Source organism: Alligator mississippiensis, chromosome 14, assembly GCF_030867095.1.
Source record: "Alligator mississippiensis isolate rAllMis1 chromosome 14, rAllMis1, whole genome shotgun sequence".
NCBI lineage: Eukaryota > Metazoa > Chordata > Crocodylia > Alligatoridae > Alligator > Alligator mississippiensis.
In genome coordinates, this window is record NC_081837.1 from 481756 (window position 1) to 508863 (window position 27108).

General features: G+C 60.0%; 2 protein-coding genes across 3 annotated transcripts; both read right to left on the minus strand.

Moving 5' to 3' along the window:
- Positions 1-91: 91 nt before the first annotated feature.
- RILP (Rab interacting lysosomal protein) lies at positions 92-5534 on the minus strand. Of its 2 annotated transcripts, XM_059717149.1 has the most exons (7): positions 5174-5534; positions 4875-4996; positions 4550-4741; positions 3962-4125; positions 3542-3664; positions 1159-1263; positions 92-780 (listed from the first exon to the last, which is right to left on the minus strand). In XM_059717149.1, the coding sequence occupies exons 1-7, from the start codon at positions 5505-5507 to the stop codon at positions 627-629; spliced, it is 1194 nt and encodes a 397-aa protein (XP_059573132.1). In that variant the 5' UTR covers positions 5508-5534; the 3' UTR covers positions 92-626. The 2 variants fall into 2 exon arrangements, with proteins under 2 accessions (XP_059573132.1, XP_059573131.1); XM_059717148.1 differs by lacking the exons at positions 92-780; positions 1159-1263 and adding an exon at positions 1270-3424.
- Positions 5535-5814: 280 nt separating this feature from the next.
- PRPF8 (pre-mRNA processing factor 8) lies at positions 5815-25616 on the minus strand. The gene is made up of 42 exons (XM_059717402.1): positions 25477-25616; positions 25222-25390; positions 24918-25082; positions 24608-24826; positions 23730-23942; positions 23312-23437; positions 23126-23231; positions 22018-22208; positions 21575-21694; positions 21305-21494; positions 20755-20874; positions 20241-20375; positions 20005-20134; positions 19416-19612; positions 19106-19312; positions 18859-19022; positions 18359-18485; positions 18029-18221; positions 17467-17654; positions 17079-17317; positions 16474-16620; positions 15977-16187; positions 15280-15396; positions 14951-15198; positions 14528-14707; positions 13789-13924; positions 13429-13598; positions 12935-13064; positions 12555-12701; positions 12115-12275; positions 11409-11600; positions 10867-11104; positions 10517-10645; positions 9738-9851; positions 9313-9486; positions 8834-9027; positions 8230-8469; positions 8003-8144; positions 7529-7669; positions 7054-7193; positions 6554-6756; positions 5815-6193 (listed from the first exon to the last, which is right to left on the minus strand). Exons 1-42 carry the CDS (start codon positions 25574-25576, stop codon positions 6039-6041), a joined length of 7008 nt encoding a protein of 2335 aa, XP_059573385.1. The 5' UTR covers positions 25577-25616; the 3' UTR covers positions 5815-6038.
- Between the last annotated feature and the right edge of the window lie 1492 nt (positions 25617-27108).

Below are 27108 nucleotides of genomic sequence, written 5' to 3' on the forward strand. Positions count from 1 at the left end.
CGGGCCCTTGCTGCCGGCACGACCTGCCGAGACCCCACCAGCGTCCCTGCCAGCCGTGGGCACGGACAGCCGCTGAGAACACGGGCGCAGCTCGGGATGCCGGGCGCAGCGCAGTCCCCGGCGGGTTTATTTCTGGGGCTGATCCCAGGCCCAGAGCAAGAAAGCAGCATCCTGGCCCCGATGTTGTCATCCAACGGGCTGGACCCCCAGGCCCCGCATCACGTCTGCGTCCCATGCTGCCCACACGGCCGAGCCAACCTGCTGCCGTGGGGAACGCGCCTTGTCCTGCTCCTGGCGCACGAGGCGCAGCACTGGCACAGAGGGCACAAAGCCAAGGCAGTCGCCCGTCAGCTGCATGTGTCCGGGCTGGCGACAGGAACGGGTGGGATGCACAGCATCAGGACACTGGGCTGCGAGTTGCTGCCCAGCACCATCAGACCACAGAGGTGAGGATGCCCCTATGCCGGACTTGCTCCAACGCTGCCTCTGCAGCCACGGCGGGAACGGGCTCTGCGACGTGGAGAGCAATGCCCCAAGCGCAGCCGAGGCCACCGCACGGTCCAGGAGCGCGTCCTGGGCGCCGGGCGGAGGGAGAGGGCCGCAGCTGGGCCAGGGCAGGTCCCTGCTCACTCGCTCGCTGGCTCGGCGGGGGAATGGGCCGCAGGCTCGCTTCCATCCTGCTCCGCGCACACATCCTGCGAGTCAATGATTTCCCACGCTGCAGCGCTGCCTGGCCGGGAGGCGTCCGAGCTGCTACTGCCACGATACCACAGGCCAAAACTGCAGGAAAGGCAGGAGAGCCCATGGGTGAGCGGAGGCAGGCTCCCAGGGGCCCAAGGTGCAGGTGGTGGAGCCGCGAGCCAAGCCGTGGCCAGAGCTGCCCTGTCACTGCCTGGGAGCCAAGTGCCCGGGGCAGCAGTCTGGCACCGGGGCAGCTGACACGGGCTGTGCCATGCCGGGGCACCGTCGACCTGGCAGCTGCACCGCCAGGCCCTGCGCCGCACAGGCACGCGCACAGGAACAGCTCAGGCTGGCACTGCCATCGCAGCCGGTGCCTCAGGGCGCTCCTTCCTCCCGCTGCCGCGGAGTTCCTCCCCGCCCCGGCCCCAGGCCACCCCGCTCCGCGCCCCCACGGCCGCAATCTCGGGAGAGACTTACAAGCTTCTGATTTTGGAGCCAGGGGTCTGAGCGCCCACACTGCCTGCTTCGGGTGCTGGGAGCCATGAGCCCTTGTCATCATCATCATCATCATCATCGTCATCACTAGCGTGCAAAGGAGAAGTCAGACCTGGGGCCAAGACCCCGAGCAGGGAAGAGACTGCGGCCACTGGGCTCCTGCCTCCTGTCCCGGGGCATGGAGCGGCCGCCATGGTCGCAGAGCTAGAAATGGCCCCTGGGGTCGCAGCCCTCTCCGCAGCGACGGGCTTCCCCGCCACATCTGGAGGCAGTGCCGAGCCCCACGATCCTCGTGACCAGGGAGCACCCGCATCTCAGTCAGCAGATGTGCCCCCAGGCTCCCTTCCTGCCACTAGCTGGGCACGCGTGCTGCTCTTCCCACTGCCCAGCACGTGCTACTGCAAGCCAGGCACATGCGTGCACGTGCCCTTTCGGCCCAGGGCCGATCCACGGAGTGCAAGGGACATTCCCACGACCCGGGTGAGAGCTCGTGCAGCCAGGGCTCTCCCACTGCCCAGTCCTCCCCAAGCAGTGCCCCTGCCCGTCTCCAACCAGCTGACATGGCTCCAGGGACCAGTCATTTACTGTCTGTCCATGCCGGGGGGCAGGGAAAGCCCTCAAGAACCATGGGCACTCCCTCGCTGGTGGCAGAGCCTGTCCCCAGAGGTTCCTGCATGGCAGCCCCCGCACGGACAGGCTCCAGCCCTGCCCGAGGGCACCGTCCCTGCACGGAGACCTGTGTTGCAGACGCTGCAGGGCAGGGGCCGAACACAATGCATGTGCCCGGGGCGTGGGGCCTGTGCTGGCAGGGCCTGGCAAGGCCTCAGGGCCAGGCCCAGGGAGGAAGGCAGCTATGCTCAAGAGCTGCAGCCAAGATAGCTTTAGGCATGGGGAAGAGCCTATGCAAGGACCCGGCTGTAGGACAGCCTCGTCGGGGCCAAGGCACAAGCCTGGCTGCTTGCCCGAGACGGGCGCCAGCCTCGGCACTTGGGTCACCAGGGTGAGGAGCTCGCCCGCCCTTTGCTGCACCGCAGCCACAAGTGGCTCTTGCCCCAGCGTCTGGTCAGTGCAGCCAGCCTGGGATGCCCAGGAGGGGGCTGGGGAAGGCAAAGCCCGAGCAGCTGGCAGATAAAGAACAAGGCGCTCCCCATGGCCAGGAGGGACAGAGCCATAGGGGCAGGGGCCGAGGCAGCTGCAGCCCCTGGGAGCACAAGCCCAGATCACAGGAGTCAGGGGTGTCAGAGCACCCTGCCCGACTGCAGGCTGAGGGCTGCTTGGCTAGCAGGGCAGGACAGGGCAGGGCAGGGGGTGGCGGCAGCGTGCGGAGACCCCCTGCACAGGAGAGCTGGGCAGGGTGCCCACATCATTCCCAAGCACTCAGCTCCTGCAGCATGCAGCTTGCCTGAGCTGGGGAGGTCACGCAGCCAGGGCAGGGGGCTGCTGGAGAGCTGCAGCCGCACCGGGATGGGGCCCCGAGACAATGCCCTCCGGGCTGTCCAGGCCTGCCGTGCCAGCTCTAGAGGGCTGCCCACCTGCCAGACAACGTGGCTGCCTCCCAGGCAAGGCTTTGCCTCCACCTGCCCAGTGCAGGGGGCCAGAAACAGGAGCCCTGGGAGGGGGTGCTGGTCCCTCGCCCTTGACAGGTGGATTGCTCCCTTCCCCTCCCCGCCCCGCAGGAAGCAGTAGCAGGAGAGAAGCCTTGTAGAAAAGCTGGGCCCCTTTATTAGGCACTTAAAAGCCAGCAACATGCACACCAGACAACCCCACCCCGCGCCCCACAGTGCGTGCAGCCCCGAGCGCATGCAGCCCCACGCGTGCAGCGGAGAGCACGCCGGGGTCCTGGCCCCCGCACAAACAGTCCTCAAGCAGCAAGCGCGAGCAAGCCCTTCCCTGCAGACCTGCCAGCACCGCCCATGGATCCCACTGTCCTGGGAGCCCGTCACTGCTGTCCTCAGTGGCGCCCGCCCGGTGCCTCCGACAGCTGGGGCAGGGGTCTGCACGTGGCCAGCGCTGCACGGCGCTTGGGGCTGCCGCAGCCTCCCCCCGCGGGGCCATGCCCCGTGGCGGTGATGAGCCGTGTCCAGCAGCGTGGCCCCATGGTGGGGCGGGGGCGACAAGCTGAGCAGAGTTCCTTGGCGAGCCGGGCAGCGCAGCGCCAGCTGTGGGCAGCTTACGAAGTCCACCTGCAGGCTGGGGCAGGCCCGTCCGGGAGCGGCGCGGCGCGGCAGGGCAGGGTGGTCCCTCAGCGCTGCAGCAGGCAGCGCGTCACAGGCCGGGCCGAGCCAGAGTCCGTCCAGGCGTGGGGGGAGCTGGAGCCGGAGCCGCCCCAGCCCAAGCGCCCAGCCCTGCCGCCGGCTGGACTCACCTGCTCGCTGGCTCGTCCACTGTCCCCAGCATCTTGGCTCGGATTTTCTTCCTCTGCCTCTTGACAACAGATTTCATCGCGTCCAGCAGCAGCCCAGGGACGTGCTCTTGGTTCAGCACCTCCCTGCAGGAACGGGGCAGGCGGCACTCAGGGCCAGGCTGGGCTGAAGGCCTTGCAGGGCCAGAAGCAGAGGAAAGGGTCGCCCACCCCCATGGGGGCTGGAGCTGCACTCCCCTCAGGGCTCGGGGCAGAGCCTGGGGGTTGGCACGGCACCGACCACCCCCAAGCCGAGGGCTCAGCAGGGCAAGGGAAGCCGCCTCGTCCTCCCGGAGCTCAGTGAGCATCGGGCATGAGCCGCACCACGCCTGCCCTCCCCGGTGCACCGTGCCCTGGACCGGGCCGGGCCGCAGCCCGACTCACCGCTGGTAGTAGGCCAGCTCCTCCCGCACCAGGAAGAGGCTGGTCTTGAGTTCGTTCCGCTCCTGCAGGATCTGCTGCAGCTCCTCCTTGGAGAAGCCCCTGTCAGCAGAGCTGGTGGCTCGGCCGGGCGGCTGCAGCTCCTCCCCAGGCACGGTGACCCCAGCCTAGGACCCGAAAGGGGACAGCTGAGCAGGCGGGGAAGGCAGGGCACAGCAAGGTGGCCAACTCCCGGGCCCCGCACCAAGCCGGAAGCCGCGCCCTAGCTGCGAGATTAGAGCTCAGTGCCGGCATCCTTGGCTGCAGGGCAGGCCGCGCCGCGCACCTGGGATCCTCCCGCGCCCCCTCTCCGCACAGGCACGTGCTGCGGGAGGGCAGCCCGCGGCCCCACCCCGGCTCCGACACGGGGCTGGGTCAGCCCCTCCCCACAGCCCCGGGCACAGGGAGCCCCTTGCCCCCCGACCGCTCCCCCACCGCGGTGGTGCGCCTGGCTCCGCCCGGCCCCGGGGCCAGAGCGCTGGGCTCCGCGCACAACGGCAGCAGGGGCCTTGCTCTGCCCCGGCCCCGCAGCGCCCGAGCCCAGCCTCTCACCGCGCTGGGCCCGGGGGCGTCCACGGCAGGCACGGTGCTGGCCGGCCGTTCCTGCTCCCGCCGGCTGGGCGGCGCGGCGGTCTCTGCGTCGCCGTTCTTCTCCAGCGCGGCCCGGAGCTGGGCCTGGGTCACGGCCAGCTTGTTGCGCAGGTCCTCGTTCATGGACATGAAGCGGGTCAGCTGCTCCTGCAGCTGGGAAGCCGGGCGCAGCCGGGCGTGAGGCACCAGGGCACGCGTGTCTGCGGGCCGCACCCCACACAGGGCGCTTGCGTGCCCCCCGCCGCGCCGCGCCTCCCTGCGGGAGCGCCCGCGCCGTGCCTCTCACCGCTTCCGTGTCCCGGCTCCTGCACAGGATCTCGTGGGCCTGGGCGCGAAGCTCGTCCCGCTGCTTGTCCACCACCTCCTTCAAGCGCAGCATCACGTCCCGCTCCTGGCGCACGGTGCTGTCTGCGCCCCAGCCACGGCACCGTCAGCCGCGCCCCCGCCGCCGGGCACTCCGGCCGGGCAGCCGGCCGCGCCACAGCTGCCGCTGGGGAACCTCCCCCGCCAGCCCGGCCCGGCCCGGCCCGGCCCGCCTCGCGCCCCGCCGCCTCCTCGCTGCCCGCCCGCCCCGCCGCCGCCTACCCTCGTGCGCCCGGCTCCGGGCCAGCCGCGCCCGCAGCTCCCGGCTCTCGTCCTGCAGCGCGGCCAGGCGGGCCCGCAGCGCCGGCTCCGCGCCCGGCTCCGGCCCGCCGCCCGCCCCGGCCTCCGACTCCGCCTCGGGCTGCGGCTCGGCCGGGCCCACCAGCGCCTCGAGCAGCTCCAGCAGCCGGACCACCTGCGGCACCAGCCCGCACACCGCCTCCGCCCCGAAGCGGCCCGACAGGCGCTGCAGCTCGGCGCCCAGCGCCCCCGCCATGCGGTACACGTGGCCCGGCGCCAGGCGGGCGGCCGGCGTCAGCCACAGCGCCTCCGCCATCCCCGCTGCCCCGCTCCGGCCCGCTCTGCCCCGCCGGTTAAAGCCACGGCTGCGCGGCCCCGCCCCGCCCCGCCCCGGGCTCCGCCTCCCCGCGCCCCGGGCAGCGGCTCCGCCTCGCCGTCCAGCCGCAGCCGGAGCCCGAGCCCGAGCCCGCCCTCGCCCCCGGGCTCGGAGCCGTGCAGCGCACGCGGAGGCACTGAAGGGAGCCCGCGGTGCAGACAGAGACACGGCGCAAGCGCTGCCCCAGGCGGAGGGGCAGCCACAGAGAGGGAACGGCCTCCCCCCCAGGGCACAGACAGGCAGGTGCTCCCATGGATATAAAATTTATTGAGCCATTCTCTGAAACTACAAAGAACATCCAAAACTGGTACACGCTTCGCACGCGCCCGGCCGGCACGGACTGGACACAGAAGCATCTAAAAAGCAGCAAACACGAGCTACACGAGACGAGGGCGCCCCGACAGCCAGCTGGCCCGGGGCCTGGAACGCGCTGTTGAATATCAACAGCACTGAGTCCTTGCGGGCCGGGGGCTACGCGTAGAGATCCTCCCTGTCTGCCGAGTAGACCTCCCCCTCCTGCAGCAGGGCGAAGTTGAGGAAGTGCGAGGGGCGATGGACCTCGTGGTAGAACTCCTTGGGGTTTGCCAGCTGCAGCTCGTACTTCATGTTGGGGTCGTGACGGACACCTGGAAGCAGGCAGTGCTTTAGTCCCAGGCCCGCGGCTGCAGCCCTGCCTCTCCCCTCCCGCCCTTAGCCTTGTAGTTTCTTCCAAGGCAAGAGCTGTAATTAGCCCTGGGCTTCCCCCCTTTCCCCCCAGGGCCCCTGCACCCCTGCCCAGCCCCTCTACTGCCAGGGCTTGCTGTAACCTCCGTGCCACAGGTGAGCCTGCCTCCCATGAACCGACCCGTCTCCGTGATCCACGAGCAGGCTGAAGACAGCAGTGAGCATAGCAAGTACAGCCCGCAAGCTGCTGAGAGCAGCAGCGCCGCTGCGCTGGACAGCTCCTTCCCTCCTCCCCCCTTCCCCTCCCCGTGCAGCTGCCTCACCCATGAAGTTGTAGTTCCAGGAGCCCTGCGCTGGCACCATGAAGAAGCCAAGGAAGCGGTCCGACAGCAGCATCTGCACCCGCTCGTAGTGGGAAGGCAGGTAGCCCTTGGGGTTGTTGCCCTTGTCCGTGTTCTGCCTGCCCCACTCGTAGCCGCTGGGAGTCAGCTTGTAGGCCGTCAGCGTGCAGGAGCCGGGGGTGAAGCTGCAGCCCAGGAGGGACAGCAGTGAGCAGCCAGGAGACAACGTGCCTGGAGAGCGTGGCCCACAGGCCGGGCCTCCCCATCCCTGCTCTCACCCACCAGCCCGCAGAGCTCTCCCTTTAGCTCCAGGTGAGGGCCACCAGTTCAGCACAGACTGAAGCCCCAAGTTCTCCGGCGCAGCCCGTGCCCTACGCTGCAGCCAGCAGCCGAGGCTCCAGCTCTGGCCTGTGCCTGCAGCAGGCAGGCTGCAGGTGCCAGACCCAGGCGGCACTTCAGGTAGCTGTGGCCACATGCCTTACCTGCAGGTAATGATGATGGTCTTCTCCCCGTCCCAAGAGGGGTTGTCAGCCATGACCTTGGCGTGGGTGGTGACGTCCTGTGGGGAGAGCTGAGGCGACTCGTTTGGCTGAGTGTGAATCCACCCCAGGGGCTCCATTTCCTAACGAAGGAAGGAGGCATTAGACCCTGCGAGTCCCGCCAGCCACAGCCCAACTCCATCACGGAACAAAGCACGGCTGCGAATGAACTCTCCTCCCCAGAGAGGATAGCCAGAGTCCAGGGGCGTGAGGGGGACCTGAACCTCTGCCCTCAGAGTCCAGCACCCACCGAGCAGTAGGAGAGCACCGACCCCGGGGAAGAGGCAAGCTACTGCCCCTGTGCAGCCTGCAATGCAAGCATACAGGCAAGATCTCATTCTCCGTGCTCAGGCCTTTGCTACCGGGCTACTGAAGGTGCCTCGCAGCCCCCTGCGAGGGCCAGAGCAGTCACACTCACCTTGAGGTACTCGTGCTGTGGCAGCTGGCCAGGGAGATGCACAGTCTGGTGAGTTCCCCACTGGGGCACCATCACAATGCACCGGATCTCCTTCACTTGGGGGTTATCTGGAGGGCTCACTCCATACAGGTACCCCGCAATCTAGGAGCACACGCGCAATGAGTACTCGATGCCCCTGGGGGACTGGGCCACCCACTCCAGCCTCCGCTCCCACGACTAACAGCCCCCTGTCCGAGCACTGTCCCAAGCTGAAGAGTGGGGACACGCAGCCGCAGGAGCACAGCTGGTACCCAGGGGCTGTGTACAGCCTTAGCCAAACTCTTGCTTCAGCTCAGGGCAGACAGCAGCAGGCCACAGCTCTTCCAGCTCTGGCCTTGGGAGAATGAGAGGTGGATGCAGCCTCCCGGACTGGCCTGCCCCGATGCCAGCAGCTGGAGCGAGCCACTGAGCATAGGCTCGCTGCCTAGGACTCACCTGGGCCCGCAGGTCAGAGATGCAGATGAACTTCTTCAGCACGTTCTTGGGGAGGATGTAGGTGTAGCCTGTTTCCTTGATGTCGTCAGATGAGACGTAGATGTGGTTTGTTCTCAAGTGGAGGTTGGCAGCAGAGATCGCTCTGTGAAAGGGAGGGGGCTATCCAGCAGCTGAAGGGATCTCTGCCTCCCCACAGGACAGCGCGCCCCACCTGCCCCTCTACCCACCTGACTCGCCACTCTGTCTTGGAGGAGAAGGTCTGGGTTTCGTAGTTGCTGGTCGTGGAAGTGATGATCTCGTCGCCATGCTTGTTGACGGTTCGGGTCTGCGTGGCTGTCAGCTGTGACTGTTCCTTGGTTTGCTTCTCAATCTCCGCAATCTGCTGCCGCTGCTGAGAGGGGGCAGAGATCTCCATGCCCAGGATGATATCTCGAATTTCTGACTGTGTCAGGGACGCCACATTCACACTGGAAGAGAATTCCCCTGTGTCAGCATCTCCAAAACACTCCCCGCAGACACGCACCTCATGGCAGGCTCAGAACAGCCGCCTGCAGGAGCAGAGCAGGTGCTGGGAGCACCGAGGGCTCTCTCAGACGCTGCACGATTCAGCACCACCCTGCCCTGCCCTGCCCACAGGCCTCCAGGCCACGGGCTCCAACTGACAGCAAGAGTTAGCTTCCCTGCTGACCCCTCCCTAGCTTCAGGTGAGAAAGCAGACAAGGCCACGGCTCCCAGCAGGCATCTCCTTCTCCCTGCAGCATAGTCCCTGGGGCAGAGAAGAGGCCCGCGGGCTGGTGACTAGACCCATTCCCGGCAGTCTTGGACACTTACTTGTTTTTCTTGCCATAGTCTGCAAGGATCAGGTCCTTGAGCTGCACCTCCACCTTGATCCACTCCTCGTCTGTCAGGGTGGGCCATATGTGGTGCGGCTCTGTTATGGTGGTCTTGTCTGGCTTCAGGATCACTTTGGCTCGGTCATTGTTCACGTGCAGTGCCCGGAGAATCAGAATCAGACGTGAGAAGGCCTGCGGGAGAAGAAACGTGCAGCTGCTCAGCAAGGAGAGCCCAGGAGCCTGGCACCGTGCTCCCGCTCCAGGAGACACGACACCTGTGCTGCAGGTGCAATGTGCAGGACGTGAAGCGACCTGACGCTCACTGGACAGGACACCCACGCACAACCGGGACTGCCTGACACAACACTAGCTCAGCCTGCAGCAGGCACAAAGGGGACCCCAGGCCCTGCCCCCAGTGGGCTACGTGCTCTTTGTGAGCTGGCAGTGCAGGCACAGCACGCACAGTGATGCCCTTACCGTGTAGGAGGAGATTGTTTTCAGCCAGTCATCGTAGAGGTTGAACAGAACCATCTGCGGCTCAGTAGCCTTCAGGATGAGGTCCCCAAACTTCTCCACTTTCAGGCAGGCCTGGAAGGGCAGCTGCAGCTCCGAGCCTTTGATCACAATGTTGGGGAAGTCCAGCAAGTGCACCTGGAATCAGGAAGGGCAGGAATGAGCCCACGCCAGCCTTGCCCAGTCACCACCTGCTTCTCTCGCAGCTGGGGACTGCAGAACCCAGCACCAGGGCTCAGCGCGGGGCTGCCCGAGGGCTGCATTGCCGATACATCACAGATGCAGAACTCACCCTCACCTAGGGCACTCTGCAGCGCTGCAGGTGAGCCCTACCCTCCACCAGAGCAGCTCCGCAGAGGTGCCCATCACCACCGTATCGGATCCTTTACCTCGAGAGGGTCCAGCATGCCCTTCCTGGTGACAATGATCTGCTTGGGCTGCTCCTCCACAGGGAGGGAGCGAATCAGGGCAGCCACTTCTTCAGCGGTCTTCCACTTTGCCAGCTGCAGAGGAAGGCAGAGTTAGAGCACCCGCACCTACCTACCAACCAACCAACAACCCCCCCACTTTTCTGGCTTTTTACCTGGGTCGCTAACAGCAAACACCACGGCTTGAGCCAAGAAGCGTGCGGAGACCCTACGGCCCCGCTCTGTTGCCGATCAGGCAGGGCAGCCACAGGAGTGAGCAGGAGCATCTCGCCCGGCTCCATCCCCACCTCCCAGCCACTAGCTTGCCTCTAGAGGCTGCTGGCAATCAGTGCCCCCAGGCTTGACTCAGGCTGCCCTGCCCTCTCACCACCTAGCATCACAGCACTGTCTGGGAGGGCTGGATGCCCCTTCAGCAGCGGCAGGTGCGGTTAGCCCTGCACAACTGCCCTGTGTGCCAAGCCCTGCTGCTGCGTGATGAGACCGTGGTAAGAAGCCCAGCCCAGGGACCCTCCCTTAGGGATGCAGCCCTCAGAGCCCCACCAATGCCCATCTTAACACAGAACTGAAGGTGTCCTGGTGCACACGGTTGGATCTCTGTGTTGTAAGTGCTCCAGGCTTGGCTAGGGATGCTGGTTCCCCAGACCCGGCAGGATGCCACACAGATCTATCCCCTCACATGGACTCCCAGAAGCAGGACGCAACTCAGTCTCCCTGACTCCAGCAGGCCACCTGGCCCTCACCTGGCCCAGACGCTTCTGTCCTGCCCATACGGAAGTGTGAATGATCTTCAGGAAGAGCTGCCCTGTCCTGGGGTTGAAGATGAAAATGGCCCCATTGATGGGCTTCGTGGTCAAGTTCCCTTCAAAGGTCTGTGAAAAACAAACCGGGGAGAACGCTGCATTGAGCCACAGACGAGTGAGATGAGTCTGGGGTCCCGCTCAGCCCATCCCACACATACAGCACAAGAGAGTCTGCAGAAGCGCTGCAGGCTGCCATGCCGGTGCCCTCCAGGACCCCAGAACGCATCCTCTGTACCCCAGAACTACCCACCCCAGGCACAGACCTCAGAGCCCCACTGTCCCCCACTCACCTTGTGGATGGTGACTCTGTACACGTTGGTGTCATCCACAAACCAGATGATCTGGTTAGAGAAGAGTTCCCCATAGTTCTGGGAGGAGAGGTAGGGCTCCGTGGGCTCGGAGGAGTACAGCTGCAGCCCCTTGCGGATACGCTCTCTCAGCACGTACAGGGCAGGGTTGGCCTTCATGATCTTGGCCATGGCCTGCTGGATCAGGGGCTTGCTCCCAGGGAACCAGTTTCCATAAGCGCTGAAAAGAAAGACACAAGCACTGCATCAGCAAGGGCCTCTGCGCCTCTTCGGGTGGGGACCAGAGTGGCAGCAAGTCACATACAGGCCTCTTTTCAGAGAAGCAGCCCAAAGCCTGGCCCCTCACTTCACAGGCGCGTGTGGCTCCCTCCCTGTTCGCTTCATCCTTCCCACCTCACCCCCTCCGCTCGGCTAATGCAATACAGGCGCCTCATAGCAGGGACTGCTCTTTGTGCCGAGGCTCAGAGGCCTGACAAAACAGTTTCACAAGACAGGTTTTAGAGCAGAGGGGTGAAAGGACTCACCTGTGCAGGTTGTAGGCCAAGTCGATGGCAATAAGCACACCAGTGGGAGAAGGGTAGATGCTCATGTTGTCTGTGGTGTAATCCAGGAACTTGGCTCTCGCATAGCGCTCGATATCATGGGAGTCGTAATCTCCCCAGCGCAGCTGGATGTCAATCCAGTATTTCTGAGTGGTGGTGCTGTCCATCACATCCCTGCACGAGACAAAGAAGTCACTCCCTCCTACCTCACCAGGGCCCTCCCGCACGGGCAGAGAGCAGTTCCTGCAGTCTGAGCACGGAAGCCATCACTAAACACATGAAAGCACAACCCAAGTGTGAGGAGACTTTGCTTAACCAGCTGAGCGCAGAGATGCCCAACGGGAGAAGGGGAAGAATTCCCCAGCTCAGGGGGTTCAGCACCAGATTGCCCAATTCTGCTATTTTTTCTTGAAAGAATTCATCTGCCCTGAGGGAAGCCTCCAATCAGGACCGAGCAGAATGACACCCAGCGTGCGCAGCACGGTCAAGAGCCACTCAGGTCCACTCTGTCCAGTCTCGAGTCCCCACAACATTAAGTGGTGACCCAGCAGGTGACAGGCAGTGTGGTGGTTCATGCTGTGTGCAGTACAAGTGCTGCGCTTCAAGACGGGCCCCTTGAGCTGCTGCTCAGGATGGCTGCTGACCTGCGCCCCAGAACTGTCTGGGAGGGAGAAGAGAGAGCACCTACTTGGAGTCTGCGAGCAGTGATGGCCGTGACACGTTCCATTTGTAGGAGGCGAAGAGAAGGATGTCTGCACAGGAGGAGTTCATCTTATAGGACTTCCTGGGGTGGATGGTCTCCTTCTGCACGGTCTCGATCTCCAGGGCATCCAGCTCCTGATCAAACACCTGGGGAGAAAGCAGTTGGAACAGTTGGGAGCACTAAGCACAAGGGGAGCAGGGGGAACACCTCCTCCACACAGAGCTCCAGCCAAAGCCCCAGGGGATACAGACAACCTCACTTTCTCCCCTTCCCAGAGGTGCAACCAGCAGCTGCACTGCTCAGTGCATTCCACTCCCAGGGTATCGGGAAACTGAGAAGGGCTTCCTTCATCAGCTTCCTGCTGGGCCAACAAGGACCCTCCCCTCAGCACCACGGATATCTGTACTCCCCCCATCGCCACGCACCTGACACAAATCCATTACGATGCTCTCATGGATCTTCTGCCACAAGTGGGCTCGGAAGATCTGAATGAGGGAGATCTTCAGCGTGGGGATCTTGCCGTGCATGAAGATTCCAGTCAAATCCAGCTGCACTTGGAAACCGACATAGACCTGGCAAGAGAAAGTGTCACATGAAGATGAGAAGAGGCATGGCTGAGGCCCAGGTCAGATCAAGCCAGCTGCTGCTGCTGCTACTGCAAGTACACACTTTCACTGATATCCACATGTGCAGCTGTCATTTAGAGAGGGCTCCGAAGACAGTTAAGCAGCCTCCTCCCCACAGCTCACTGCACTCCTCTCTAGCGTGACACAGGCGTCCACGGAGGCAGGCCAGGGAGACTTACGTTAGCTCTGTTAATGGTGGGAGACCACCACAGGGTGAACCTTCTGTTGGGGATCTGGTTCAAACCCGATCTTTGGGCATTCGTCAGCTTCTTCCACTTCATGGACTCCTCAAAGCCACTCGCCTTCTCCCTAGAAGGAAGTGAGTCCATCAGCTCTGCAAGAAAGTCCTTCTTCCCAGGGCGGAAGACAATAGTATGCCCATGAAGCAAGAGCCACGTACAAGGAAAGCAGACAAGTGGGGAAGCATTAACACCATGACTGACAGGAGCTTTCTGCAAGTACCCTCCAGGGGATTACAAAGAGATTCAAGCAACATCCCACCCGCAGACTTCCCATGCAACCTCACAGAAGACCTACACGTGGGCCAGGTGGCCTGCTGGAAAGCAGCTGGATGAACATCACCTAAAGCATTACAATGCAAACCAGGACTCCCACGATGCGCAGCAAGAGCCTGCTTGCAGGCACCTCCCACCAGAGCAGGGCCTCCGCTTACCAGAAAAGACCCTCCCAGGTGGGGAAGTAGGTCCCCTTGAAGAGGGTGTGCTCCAGGATCCCCTCCACTCCGCCCAGTGCCTGGATCATGTCTGTGCGGTAGTTGTTCAAGTTCCAAAGCTTCCCGTCATGGCGCTGATGAGTCCACCAGAAGGGGTTCTGTTTCAGGACCTGGGCATGACAGAAGCAGGATGTTAGCCAGCTAGGCCCAGACCAGTGTCAGGAGAGGATCCCTGCTCAGGCCCACCACTTAGAATAGCAGCACCACAGATCACCACGCTGCTGATGGCAAGAAGTCAGATGACCAACTACTCCTTCCCATCCACTGCTCCAACCCCTCAGAGCAAGTCCCACTTGGCACCTGGTACTGTTTGAAGTCTGTCCTGACCCTCCAGCCTTTATCGTAAGCTAGAGTGTGACGGTCTTTCTGGAAAAGAGTGTTAATGCGAGGAATTCCCCTGTCCCACGAGTCCTCCAGATCCTCCAGTGTCAGACGCCTTGGGGGAGACAGAGAGAGAGAAAGGGACTGATTTTGTTACCCTCCAATTCCATAATACTGCATTTAAGTCAAAACTTTCCAACCGATCAGCAACATCCAAGCCCCAGGGCTTCTAGTAGGGGACGGAGGCTTTGCAGTTGGAAGCATTCACAGGCTCAAACTGCTTTGAGCAAGCGCACGTGCCACAGGCTGAAATCTGCTTTCCATGGAAGCAAAGAGCCAAAAGGAAAAGCTGCCTTTCCACATGTAACACCGATTTGTCCTTATCCTGCATGTCGCTAAGAGAAGACACGGACTTATGGCAGTCCTTGCACAGCACACCACAACACATCCGGTGCCTACAGAACCTCATGCCTCCCAGAACCAGTTAATCTCAAGTGCCTTCTGCCTGACTTAAGACTAACACAGCGAACTTCATCTACACTGCAAACTGCAACCCGTGCCCTTTTTAGCTCTGCAGGGGCTGGCTCCACCTACGCTGGGAGATAAGAATAGGGATCTACAGAACCTTTTAGGCCCCAGCAAGGCGTCAGGTGTCATCATGATATTCCCAGTCCCTCCTCTACAAGAGCTGCATCTCTGGACACAGCTGGAAACAAACCTGTTCTGGGCAATAGCTTCCTGCCTCTTGAGTGCATATTCTGCCCACACCCTCTGCGAATCAATGAACTCGCTCTCCCATGGCTGGATGTAGCGGTACAGATTTGGAATCAGCTGGTCCTCCTCATGGCTCATTCCTGAGCGGAAGTGAGTGATGCCCACGTCTGTCTGCTTGGACCACCTGCAGCAAAGAGGCAGAGGCATCAAGTGAGAAAGCTGGCAAGACTGTCCTGACAAGAGTACATTACCATCGCCTGTGATGGAAGATGTGCCCCTGTAGCAGGGCAATTTCCCGGCACTCCAACAGGCTGGAAGGCCCTGATAAACCCTGCAAATTCTCCCGCAGACCAAGATTTAAGCAGCCCTTCCAGAGCAGCTGTTTCCCTTCCCTTCTTGGGGCCCGGGGTACAGCAGTGCAACTCACCTCAGGTCAGACTGGGGGATGAGGACGTGGCCCATGGACAGCATGCCCAGCCCGCCCAGCTCCTTGGGGGTGTAGAACACCACAGGGGGGAAGCGGCTCGGCATCTTGGAGTTCAGGCCGATCTTGATCCGGGTCTGAATCTTGTTCTCACACTTCACCAGCAGGTCAAGCAGCTCCTGCGTGTTCACGACAGCCTCCCGGAAATAGGTCATCAGGCCGATCAGGGCTGTGTTCCATTTGTTCACGATCTACAGACAGGAGCAAGGGGTCAGGTCCCAGGACGTTCTCTGGTGCCTGAGGAAAGCCAGATCAGCCATTCTCCTCCCTACCTTAGTGAAGGTCGTGGAGCCGGAAGCCATGAGGATCTGCCGCACACGGTTGTGAAACCTCTGCATCGACTCATCATCCACGCGCAGGAAGCACTGAGCAGTGCGTTCCTTAGTCACCTGGAATAGGCATGAGGACAACTGGCTCAGCCACACGAGGAGATGTCCCCCAACGAACAGCATCTCGTGGTGGGACACCTTCTCTAAGGCCAAGAGTAGCAGGGGTAATGTTCCTGCACAGGATTAATCCTGATAACCCTTGAGGTGCTTTTCCAACGCAGTGATTCCAAAAGAACTGCCTCGAGATAGACGCTTGCTTTCTGGGAGAAGGACGCACACGGCACGCAGGAGGCCCCCTCCTTTTCTGCACCCACACAGTGGTTCAGGACTTTTCTTGGCGTCAGCACAGGTTTCCCCGTTTCTTGACCTTCCCAGCTCCAGCCCACGCTCAGCCCCATTCATAGCTCCAGCATCCTTTGGAGAAGGCTGAACCCAGCCAGTGTCTTGACTCTAGCATGCACTTGAATACAGGAAAGCCTAGGTGCCCATCTCTAGGGTGCACCAAGCTCAATGGGCATGAAAGCACCTTAGCCCTACTCTAGGGCAATAAAATAGAGGCCTGTTTTGGTGCCAGGACAGATCACTGCTACCAGTCACCACACGGACTACCACCATAAGCCTGCCAGCAGCATGCCCGTACCTCATTCTGCAAGTTCCACACACCGTCCTTGTGCGTGAACTCCTCATAGCTGGTGCGGCATTTGGGCAGGATTCGGCACTCAAAGCCGCACATGTTAAACAGGAGATTGGGGTTGTCTTTGCTATAGACTGAAACAAAGCTGTTCTCCCACTGCACGGTAGTGACTGAGCGAGGCAGGCGGTTCTTGATGTCCCAGAACACAGCACGGCCCCTGGCAAGCACAGAACAGTTAGTCTCCAGAACCACTGGCCAAGCCCACTCTGGAGCGAAATACAGACCTTGGCCAGGCTTTCAATTCCTGCTTCCTCCCAGCAGCATATCCTTAACACCCACCACTCACAGGCCCAAATCCAGGACTGTGGCACAAGCCTTAAACTGTTGCTCTGCTGAGAGTGTTGTGCGGCGCCAGCTCAAGGCCATGCTATAGTGCCAGACCTCTCCAGCAGAGCCAGTGCCCTGCACCCAAATCCAGCCCCTCACCCCACCCAATGACTTACAGGTTCACATCATGCTTCATAAGCCTCATGCGGGCGTCACGGGGCCAGCACTTCTTGTTGTTGTAGCCCACAATGTTCTCATTGTTGGGGTCGGGATGCTCGGTCAGGTAGCGCTGGATCAAGTCCCTCGCCTCATCTGCCGTAAACCTGGAAAGGCACAGCACAGGATGACTGCACTGGACACCTGGACACCCCCAAGACAGCAACTAGCAGGAGCACATTTGTGGACTCCTCACTTAGCACTGCGGAATTGCTGAGACAAGCTCCAAGAGGCCAGATTGGTTATTGCAAGTCAAGACCAGTAGCAGTCAATGGGGACCAGATCAATTTTACAAGACAGACTGGGAAAGAGCAAGTGCTTCCAGTTCAGGGTCATGTCTCTCAAGGAGATAAGCAACTTTCAGGGCCTCAGTCTGGAGGTAACCCCACACACTACAGCAGTGTTACTGCACCACTCCCTTCCACAACTCAGCCAGCTAGGAAAGAAAGGGCAGGCTTCTGAACCATCCCCTGGCATGCCCCTGCCATCCTGGCCACGCCTTCCCTGGGGCACATGCTAGGGCATGCAGAAGAAAGTCACAGAAGCCCAGGGGAGGGGCTCATACCTGAAAAAGATGTGAATTCGGTCAATGTATCTGCAGAAGAGGCGGATGGGATGGGCCACCTCTGTGGCAATGTCTTGGAAGCTGAGGAAGTCATTTGGCATCTGGGGTGGGCCAGCCATCTCACTAGCTCGGTGAAGCCCCAGCACCAGGAGGTCCATCACCAGCCCGTAATACTGAACAATAAAGGAAGCAAACTGCAGGCCCCGAATAATCCCATAGGAATTGGTGTGATTCATGTCCTGAGGAAACAGAAGGGAACTGTGAGAATCTGCCTTTGCCAAGCACTCTCTGCGCCCTCATACAAACAGAACCGCTCTCCTCCCACCAGCCTTTTCCCCACTCCTCCTGCCACCACCTGCCCCCTCCATAATCAATGACCAGGAGCCACCTTGTAGTTGATCACCACGTTGTTCTTGGCCGTCATGTAGTCAGCAATGTTATGATCAACAATGAGACGCAAGAGCCTGTTGAGCAGTGTCAAGTCAATCTTCTCATACATCTTCTCAAATCGAGACTCCAGCATCACGTTGCATTCACCCTCGCTGGTTTCCCAGACATCCTGCAGGTTGTTAATGCCTAGAGCAACACGAACAAGTCAGCAGGATTAGAAATGATACCACCGATGCCGCAGTAGCTTCCTCCTAGACCACTGTGCACTTTCAAGGGTCCCTGCTCCCCTCTTTAGACCCTCAAATCCTTTACTGAGATATCTGCAGAAAAACAGGGACTTCTCAGTCATGAGTCCTCAGGGGCCTGTGGGGCTTGAGACAGGAGCTTCATTTCCATGCCATTTTTATCTTACCGAACCCACCCTGCAGCAAGAGCAGAATGACGGACTCCAGTGCTGACACGCTACAGGGCCCCAAAATATACACAATTTCAGCTGCTTTCTAGGCACAAGTGGCTGATCACCATGCAGAACTCGTGTGTGCAAAAGTGTTCTTGCTCACCTTGGCACCACTTGTATACCAACAGTGGGGGAGGTTCAGTGTCAGCTGGTTTGATCCACGGAGGGAAGAGTCTTCGCTTGTCAGCCTCATACCACAAGTACTGATCCAGATAGGCATCTGTAATCTTCTCCAAGGGCTCAACATCGTAAACAGGAACCAAGTGGCTGTAGAGGTCCATGAACTCAATGCCCACCTAGTCAAGAAGAGACGAAGCAGCTGTTCACAACAGGGACCAGCACGTGGAGTCTGTCCAGGACCAATTCCAAGTACAATCTGGTCTCAGGGCAGGAAGGAAACTCCTGATGAACTAGGCCTCGCCAAGGCACTTACCTCCTTGAAGGCTCTCTGGGTGAGAAGGTGTCGCTTGATTCTGGACAGCGCTTCATGGGGGTTATCGTAGGCCTGTTCGATCAGACCCAGCTCTTCTCTCTGTGACTGATTCAGACGGGATTTCACACTGAAAACAAAGGAAATAGCTTGTAGGTCTGGACACAGGGTGATGGACCATTCACTGCTGCACTCCTGGAAGGGCAGATTCTCTACAATGTAACTAGAGTAATGGGTCCTGTAACCACGTCTCTTCCACGTCCCCAAGCTGCCCAGCAACCTCCAGAGAGATGGAGACATGTTCCCACCCTCTTAGCGGAGCCTTGGGGAAAACTCCAGAAGAGCCACACCGAAAAGCCTCAATACTGTAGGCTGGAGTCTTTACTAGTCCATCAGGAGACACTTCCCTTGGTCTTTAATGGTAGGAAGAATTGACAGCCACATGGCCCAAAAACCTTTCCCAAGGCAGATGTCAGACCCTCAGCAGCATCTCTTCTCCTTACCTGTAGGCTTCCTTCAGCCTCTCCAGGGCCAGGATAAGCAGCTTGGTGTCATGCTTGTAGGAGAGCGGGGGGAATGGAATGGGTGAAAACCTCCGACTTTCCAGCCAGTGCACTGTGGTGGTATACACAGCAACTGCCTCCTCTGCAGTGATGTAGGGACCATCCTGCAAACAAGCCAAGGCAGCACTCTCAATGCCCAGCCATACCCCGCCAGGCAGTCCCAAGTGCTAGCAGCCCCCCATTCTACCTTCAGGTAGTTATGCTGCCTCTCCTGCTCCGCTTTCAGGTACAGCCTGGTCAGCCGGCCCAGGTTCTTCTTGCACACAGTCTTGTCCACGGTGGCACCCCGGCGGATCCGCTCTCGATTGTAGTGCGCAGTGTTAGTCCACCAGTCAGCCTTTGCCTTCACATACCTCAGGATCATGTTTTCAATGGGAGTTGGCAGCCCAGGAACCTGCAGAAGAGCACTAGGATTAGAGGTGTAAGCCTCAATAAGCAGAGACCTTGCCCTGACTGACTCCAATGTACTGGAGAGAGAGGCCAGGCAAGGGACGGACCTTCCAAGGGATGTTGGCCTTCCAGCAGCGCCAGGCTTCGCTCAAATGCTGCAAGATGGTCCTGGCTTTGTTCTGCTTGATCCCTTCTGGCATCATGTCCAGGATGTCATGCATAACTGCGGCTCTCAGCTCCAGGTCGAAGTGGGACTCCACACGCTGCTTGGTGACAGTCTTCGCAACGCCCTTTGAGTGACGACCTGGGAGAGAGGACACCTCTCGTGAGCGAGTGTGGAGAGCACTGGGGACTGCACCCCTTTTCCTCCCAGTGTGGAACCCACATCCAAAGATGCGCAACACTTCTATAGCACAAGACCCAGCTGAAGTGAAACTTCCCATGATCAAGGCCACAGTGCTGATATAGTTACCAGGCTACAGCCCCATGGGTTTCCATTCCAGAACATTCCAGTTACACTTGGAGCATATTTTGGGCTGTTACAAAACTAATGTTCCCTGCTGAAGTAAGGAATTGCTGTTGGCATTAAAATGGAAGCTGGGCACAAAGTATTCTTCATGGAGTAGGAGGGCTGGGGTTAGAGCTCATGAATGACAGCATTCACTTGCAGTGCACAAGCTCCAGTATTGTACTCACCCTCAAACTGCCTGGCCAGCAGGTTGCCCAGCCACCGCTCCAACAGCGGAGTGATGCCTCTCATGAAGAACAGCCACACCCGCCAGCCTGGGGCCCAGAAGCCACAGCCAGGACCCTTCCCCACAGGCCCCTAAAGACAAAACAATTCCCAAAGGTTATCTAGTGAAGCTCCAGAAACCCTCCCTTCTCATCTCCCTGAGCTGAGAGGGGCCCTGAGGGAGGGAAGCACCACTCACCGTATTAAACCTGTAGTAAATGAGATGCTTCAGGTCCTTGCACATACGAATCTGCCTCATCAGTTTGTACTTGTATCTGTACATCCCTGTCAGCTGTCCCACATGGGCAAAGATATACTGCAAGCCGTCAGCCAGCTGAAACACAAGGACCATGACAAGGGATGGCAATGCATGCCACGTCACTCTCAAAGCCACAATGATTTCTCTTTTGGGCGCAGAGTGCACTATTAAGAGCAGAACTCCTACAGGCCTCTTGGCCCTCAACCCACATAGCTAGGCCAGCAATGGCAGAGGCTTCTGACTGAGCAGTGTCTCAGCCTGAGACAACCCCTAACTGCGCTGTGTGCTGTTATGCCACTCCTGAGCCACGTATTCCAATCAAGCAATAAAAGATTCATGCACTCTCTTCCTGCTCCCCTCCTCCTTCGCACTTACAACTGCCAGTAGCATTCATGTACCCCAAAGTTAAATAGCCTGGCCCTCCCAGCTCCTTCCGTTACCAAATTAGGCATACCTGGAATGCATCCACGTTTCCCAGTCTGTACTGGACGTGGCTATCCACCACCAATTTGGTCAGACGCAGCACCTCTCTGCACAGATGGAAAGCGTTACCAAAACGAGACTTCTTCCTTTCCTGTTGAGAGAGATGCCAGGGGCAGGATTTAGAGCATGTACTGCTATGTAATGGCCAGGCAGCTTCCACTCTTTCGCCCAGTTTGCAAAGCGCACCTCTCAGGATCAGCAGCAGGAGCTTTTGCAAAGCCCTTCTGTCAGCTACTAACTGAACTGATCAGCACAAGGTAAGCTTCACAGCGTTGCTACAGACCCGGCTTTTATCACATAGCCAATTCTCCCCAGTGCTTCCCTGGGAATGCAGCATTGGCTCAGGAACCTAAGAAGTCACCAAAGAGGTTGATTCTGTTGGCCAGTGGAGAATCGAGAATAGACACCTGAGGTTGTTACGTTAGCCATCCAAGACCTTCTTGGTAGGTTACTGCAGCACCAGACAGATGCATCTGAGCTAGGAACACTGCTCCAGAGAGAAGCAGGGAATGGACTAGTACCTTGGTGGTGAGGGTCTTGACTGGTTTGAGATTGAAGTTGTAGTCCAGATGGAGATAGTTGAGGTTCTTTCTGTGGATCAGCAAGTTCAGCATGTTGTATCCCTGGCGGCAAACCTGCAGCCCAACTTCTACCCAGTCCAGCTTTGTTGACTGGAAGAATTTTGTGGCCTTGAAGGAGCGAAACAGGTACCTGGAGAGAGGAGAGAACAGAATCAGCTGCATCCCAAAAGGAGTTGGGGGACGTTTCCAGAGGAACAGGCCACCACTTACCTCTTCTTCTGAGCTTTGGGGGGTCTGTGCTTGAGTGCATTCAGAACATAGTATTTCAGCAGTTTCTGGTAGGAGACCCTCACTTTCACTGGCTGCCCAGCTGGGCAATGCTCCCGATACCTGCGCACAAAAGACACATGCTTCATGACTCCAGGTAATGCTCATTTGCACTCCCCACAGTGGAAACGGTTTCCCCAGAGACAGACTTTGCTGCAGAAGCTTTGCAAGGTCTCCAGACAGGCTGCTACCCTCTGCAGATGGCTGCTATGTCACCTGCACCAGACAAAGAGGCTGGGAGGGACATCACTACTGGGGGTCCCTGTGCTGAGCAGAAGCAGCATTGCCTCAGCACCTGGAGCCCAACTGAGCCAGGTTCACCAGCAAGCTGGGGATGAAATCCCCTCTAAGGTCACAGACACCAACGGCCCATAAAGAAATATTACCAGTTCTTGACCAGCGGGATGTCGAGAGCTCTGCGAGTCCTGCCAGATCTCAGGTTGAACGGCCGAGGGGCCCACAGCAGCGCAATGCCGTTGGCTGTGTTGTCTGTATACAGTGGTGTCTCTTTCAGGAATGGTTCCACAAACTCTGGTAACTCAAACTCTTCATCATCGTCAGGCAATGGCTCCTGGCTCTAAAACACGTACCAGAGAGAATCAGCCCTGCAGTTGCCTCAGCTCAGCCCTGCACAGATCCTAACTACACAATGGAGCAGGAAATGCAAGAGACAAGCAGCACTGAATACTGGGGGTCACTTTGCAAAAGCTTCTATGCGCCAACAGCTCTGAATCAGCACTGACCTCTGGACTTGATGCAGCTGATGCCTGTCCCACCACTCTTTAAAGCAACATTGTGAATAAAATGCTGAGGCGCATTATAACGAGGCTAAAGAACAGTTGCTATGTAAAAACAATACACCCAAGACTGAATAGCGAGGACAGTTTTTGGTTAACTCAAGCTGAAGAGTAGGTATTGGATAAAGCAGAAGAAAAAAGTTAGTAGGGAATAGCAACAGAAGATTCCAAACCAAATTATCTTAATGACCAGAGCAAAAAAAAAAGTAGACTCCCCTATTTTATATGTCAGCAAAGTAGTATACGTATGGGGTCCTACTCGCACATTCGGTGATTGACAGGGTGCCAGGAGTGGGTACAGAGACAAAGCTTATGCTAGAACTACACTGTGGAAGTCACAGGTGCACACTGTGAAGGCAGAAGCAAGTTAGCGGAGCTCAGAAGAGATCAGAGATTTGTACGTGAACCAGACTCATTTGCGGTGCCGGAGAGATGATCAGCCCACTGCTTGGAATCACGCCCTTGTTCGCTGGTTGGGGCCAGGAAGGATCACGCCCCTTCACAGACAGCACCGAACAGCAACGCTTTTACAAACAGGCCTATCATTTTCCCTGGCAGTTTGCATTGGCTACCACGTGAGGCAAAGTCATTACGCTACGCCAAAGCCCTTCCCTCAACACGAGGTCTACACAAGGCTCCAAGCCAGGGCTCCTTTCTCCCAGCCCAGTGCCCCCCTGGCTCACGGGCAGTAACTCACCTTGACAGAGTGCCTGTGAGAGATTGGATTGATCAATGGATCAAAGTAGAAAGCTGGCAAGTCCGGATCTTCTGTTTTGATAAAGACCACATTTGGCGTATGATACCTGCAACACGTGCAAAGTGTTAGCGCGTCTTGCCTGGACAAACTCTCCACACCCCAGGCAGCAGACAGGGCTGTACTTACCAGGTCAGATGCACGTGATGTGGCAGGTTGTTATATAGGTAAGGGAAAGCAATTTTGTACTCTGTCCTGATGGGCTGCCTGATGATGATTTTGTTGATGTCATTGAATTCGTTCCAGTCTTCATCCCTTTGAGAAGAGAGAGGCCATCCGGTGAGAATGCGGAGTGCAGTGCAAGCAAAGGTCAGGGACCAAAACGGCAGGGTCAGCATTTGCAGCGCCCTCGCATTCTACCCCCTCCCCCACTCCAATACCGACGCAGCCTCTAAAGAAACAAGCGCCTACCCACATGCACGACTACCTCGCTGCCAGGAGCCGCCCAACAGCATTTGGCCTGGGACAAATCGCGCAGCACACTGAGGATCCCACTCCCAGACCAGGCAGCGCCCATCTTCCCTCCTGTCCCCAGCTCAGCACTTACTGCAAGTTAATGTCTCGAACAAGAGGCTCAAACTTGGGACCCCCGGGAATAGCCATGTTCAGGGCCTTGGAAGTGAAGAAGGCCTTCAGGTCAAACAGATAGAAGTAGTTGTCATCCACAAGATCTGTCAGCAGCTGATTGGCCAGGCGGTATAAGGTGGACATCATGGGGAGTGTGAACTGCCAGCGCTGGTATGTGGAACCATTCACGTACCTGCAAGGAAAGCACCGCGCCGACCAGTCACCGCCAGGCCAGAAGGCGACCGACCCTTCAAGCGCCTTCTCTGCCCCATCCCACTTACTGCAAACGGGAAAGCGAATCATCTCGCCGTTCCCTCCGCAAAAGGAGGGAAGACTGCGTATTTATTCCAGTCCGCTCCAGACAACGCGCACCTCCACCTGCTACCGTGCAAACTCCCCTCTCTACCCCTATACCCAAGATTTAGATGTTAACGCTTGGGACTGTAGCAAGCAACCTGCCAGACAGCACAACGTGCCAATGCAATTTTCCCCAGGAGGTTTGGCTGGCCAAAGCATAACGCAGCCGGCCCGTTCACAGCAGACAACACTGTCTAAATACCACGCACGAAGTTCTCCCGAAACGCTGCTCTGACTCCAGATTCAGTCCTTCGTGCTTCCCTGGAAGATACGCCGAGTTTCATCTCGTTGCAGACGTCTGGCCAGGAGCAACCTCAAGTGTCCGGGTCCCGCGAGCTCTCCGCAGACGCGGAAGGGCCCAGGACAGCTTCCACGCTCCGGTCCCCCCACCCCGCGCCCCACGCTGCGCACGGCGTCTGCTGCTCTCCTCCCGATGGCCACGTTTCGGCGGCGCCGCACGACGCTTTGCAGTGAAACGCGCCGCCGAGAAAGGGTACTCACTTCCTGTTGTCCTTCAGGGGCTGGTGGTCGTAGAACCAGTCCAGCACGGGGGCGTCTTCCTCCGGGTCCAGCTCCAGCTGAATGGCTTCCAGCGGCTCCACGTCCAGGATGTTGTCGGCGTAGTCGAGAGGCGGCTCCTCGTCGTCGAAGGGGGGGAACCGCATCCTTTTGAAGTGACGCCGGTCCCTCTTCTCGCGTCTCATCATGATCCACATGGACCTGGCACAACCCGACACCATCAGACACGGCCCGCCCCGCCGGCTCGAGCCGCGCCCCAGACCCCCCAGGCCCGAGGGCCGCGGCGGCTCACCCCCACTGCGCGATGTACACGGGCTCGATGACCCACGGGATCTCGTTGACGAAGGAGATGGCGCCCGTGATGTGGTACAGCACCGGCACGTCTCGGATCTGCTCCCACGGCATCGGCATGTTCTCCAGCAGCTTCAGCACGGCGTGCGGCATGTACTTCAGGGCCCTGCGGCACGACCGCTCCGTCACAACCCGCCCGGCCACCCGCACGGTGCCTCCCGCCGCACGGGCGCGCCTCCCGCACGCGGCACCGCGCCGGCCCGGCCCGCCCCGCACGGCGCAGCGCAACATAGCGCAACACGCACCCCAGGTAGACCCGCTTGTCGTGCCGGAACTTCCTGTTGGTCATGTCGCCGTGGTCGCGGATGATCTTGCGCACGTGCTCGGGCGGCATGTCCTCCTTCTGCGCGTCCACGAACCCGAACTTCCTCTTCTCCGCGTAGCGCTTCGCCTGCAGCTGCTGCCACTTGCGGGCTGCGGACACGCGAGACCCGAGTCAGGCCCGCCCCTCCCCCACTGCCCCCCACGCCCCTCCCCCCCGGCCCCGCCCCGCCACGCACCCTTCTCCTGCAGCTTCTCCTCAGACATGTAGTCGGGCAGCGGCGCCAGCGGGCTGGGCACGGGCGCGCAGCCCGCGCGGTACGGGAACACGGCCGCCATGGCCCCGCTCCGCTCCGCTCCGCAATGGCGGCCCGCGCCAGGCACCCGGATGCAGCCAGGGGGCGGGGCAGCGCCTGCACCAATGAGCTCTCGGGTTGCGAGACGGAGAGGAAGGGCAGCCTATCAGAGCACTCGCGCGGGGAGGAGGCGGGCGCCCTGGCCGGAAGAGGAGGGCGTGAGGAGGGGGGGTCGCGCGCTAGGATATACTTCCGGGACAGGCCTGACCCCAGCAGGGCTCGCCCTGATTGGTGGGCGTGAGCGCCCCCCAGCGGCGCGGGTGTCGCCTGCCACGTGCGGCCACGTGCGGCCGGGCGCGAGGAGCCTGGGAGCGGGTGACTCCCGCGGGCGGCGAGGGGAAGGGACGGGGGCCGTGCCCAGGATGCCCCCGTGCGCCCCACGCTCCCCTTGCAGCCACCGGGCTCAGCACCACTGCCATGCCGTCCCCTGGGCCCTGCTCTCCGCAGCGCCTGGCCAGCCTCCAGGGGCGGCGCCGTCCCCGAAACGCAGGCAGGGCCGTGGCGCCGTGCGCAGCTCCGAGCAGCCGTCCCGCGCACGCCCCGCTCACGTCTGTGTGGGTGAAGCCCAGCGAGCGGCTTGCCTGCCGGGCATCTCACACCCGTCGTAATCCGCGTGTCACGAGTCAGCTCAAGCCAGATTATTTCCACACTCCCATGAGTCACCTCCCCGCTCCAGCGCGGCTCCCAGCCCTCTCTGCAGGCCCTCAGGAGCTGCCTGCATCGGGCAAATCCCCAGGTTTTTTATCCCAGCTCTGCTCAAAACAAGCTCTTGGCTTTGTGAACCGGTGCGGGCGTCTGAGCTCGGCCCCCGCCGCGGGGCAAAGCCAGAGCCCGACCCCGAGCGCTCCTCGGAGACCGGCTCGCTCCTGGCGGCCGCGTCTCTGCAGCTGCTCCAGCATGGGGGAATGCACAACTCCAGAGCTCTTGGTTCAGGGACGACACCTTTTATTAGACCAGCTCGCAGGCACCGGGAAGCATTCGAGAGCCCGCGACCCTGGAGGAGGAAGCGACTCAAACGCCTTGGCAAAGGCCGGAGGAGCGCGAGAGCGCAGGGGCGCGCGTCCGGCGGCGGGAGCAGGAGGAGGTGCAGCCCAGGTCGTACGCTCTCACCCCTGCCTGCTGCTCGCTCAGGAGCTACTGCTGTCGGGTCGTCCCGCGCCCGGGGCTCGCTCACACCGTCCCCGACACAGGTGCAGCCCTCCTTCCCCGGCGGCGATGCTGAAAGACACTGGCGATGTCTTCCGTTGGATCTTTTGTCCAGCAAGAGAGAGCACCCCAAAACATCCTGGCTTCTCTCACGTCCTCTGGACGACCCTGGCTCCCACATCCCTCCAGTAGTGCCCAAAGCACTTGCTGTCCCCAGCCAGGAGCTGGACAGACGCTCAGCCAGGGTTGCCGTACAGACGATGCATTTGTCTCGGTTAAGGTCCTGGTCCCCGCAGCTGCTACGTCTCTGATTTACGCCTCCCATTGGCACCTTGTTGCACGTCTCGGCCTCTTGAAGGCTCAGGACAA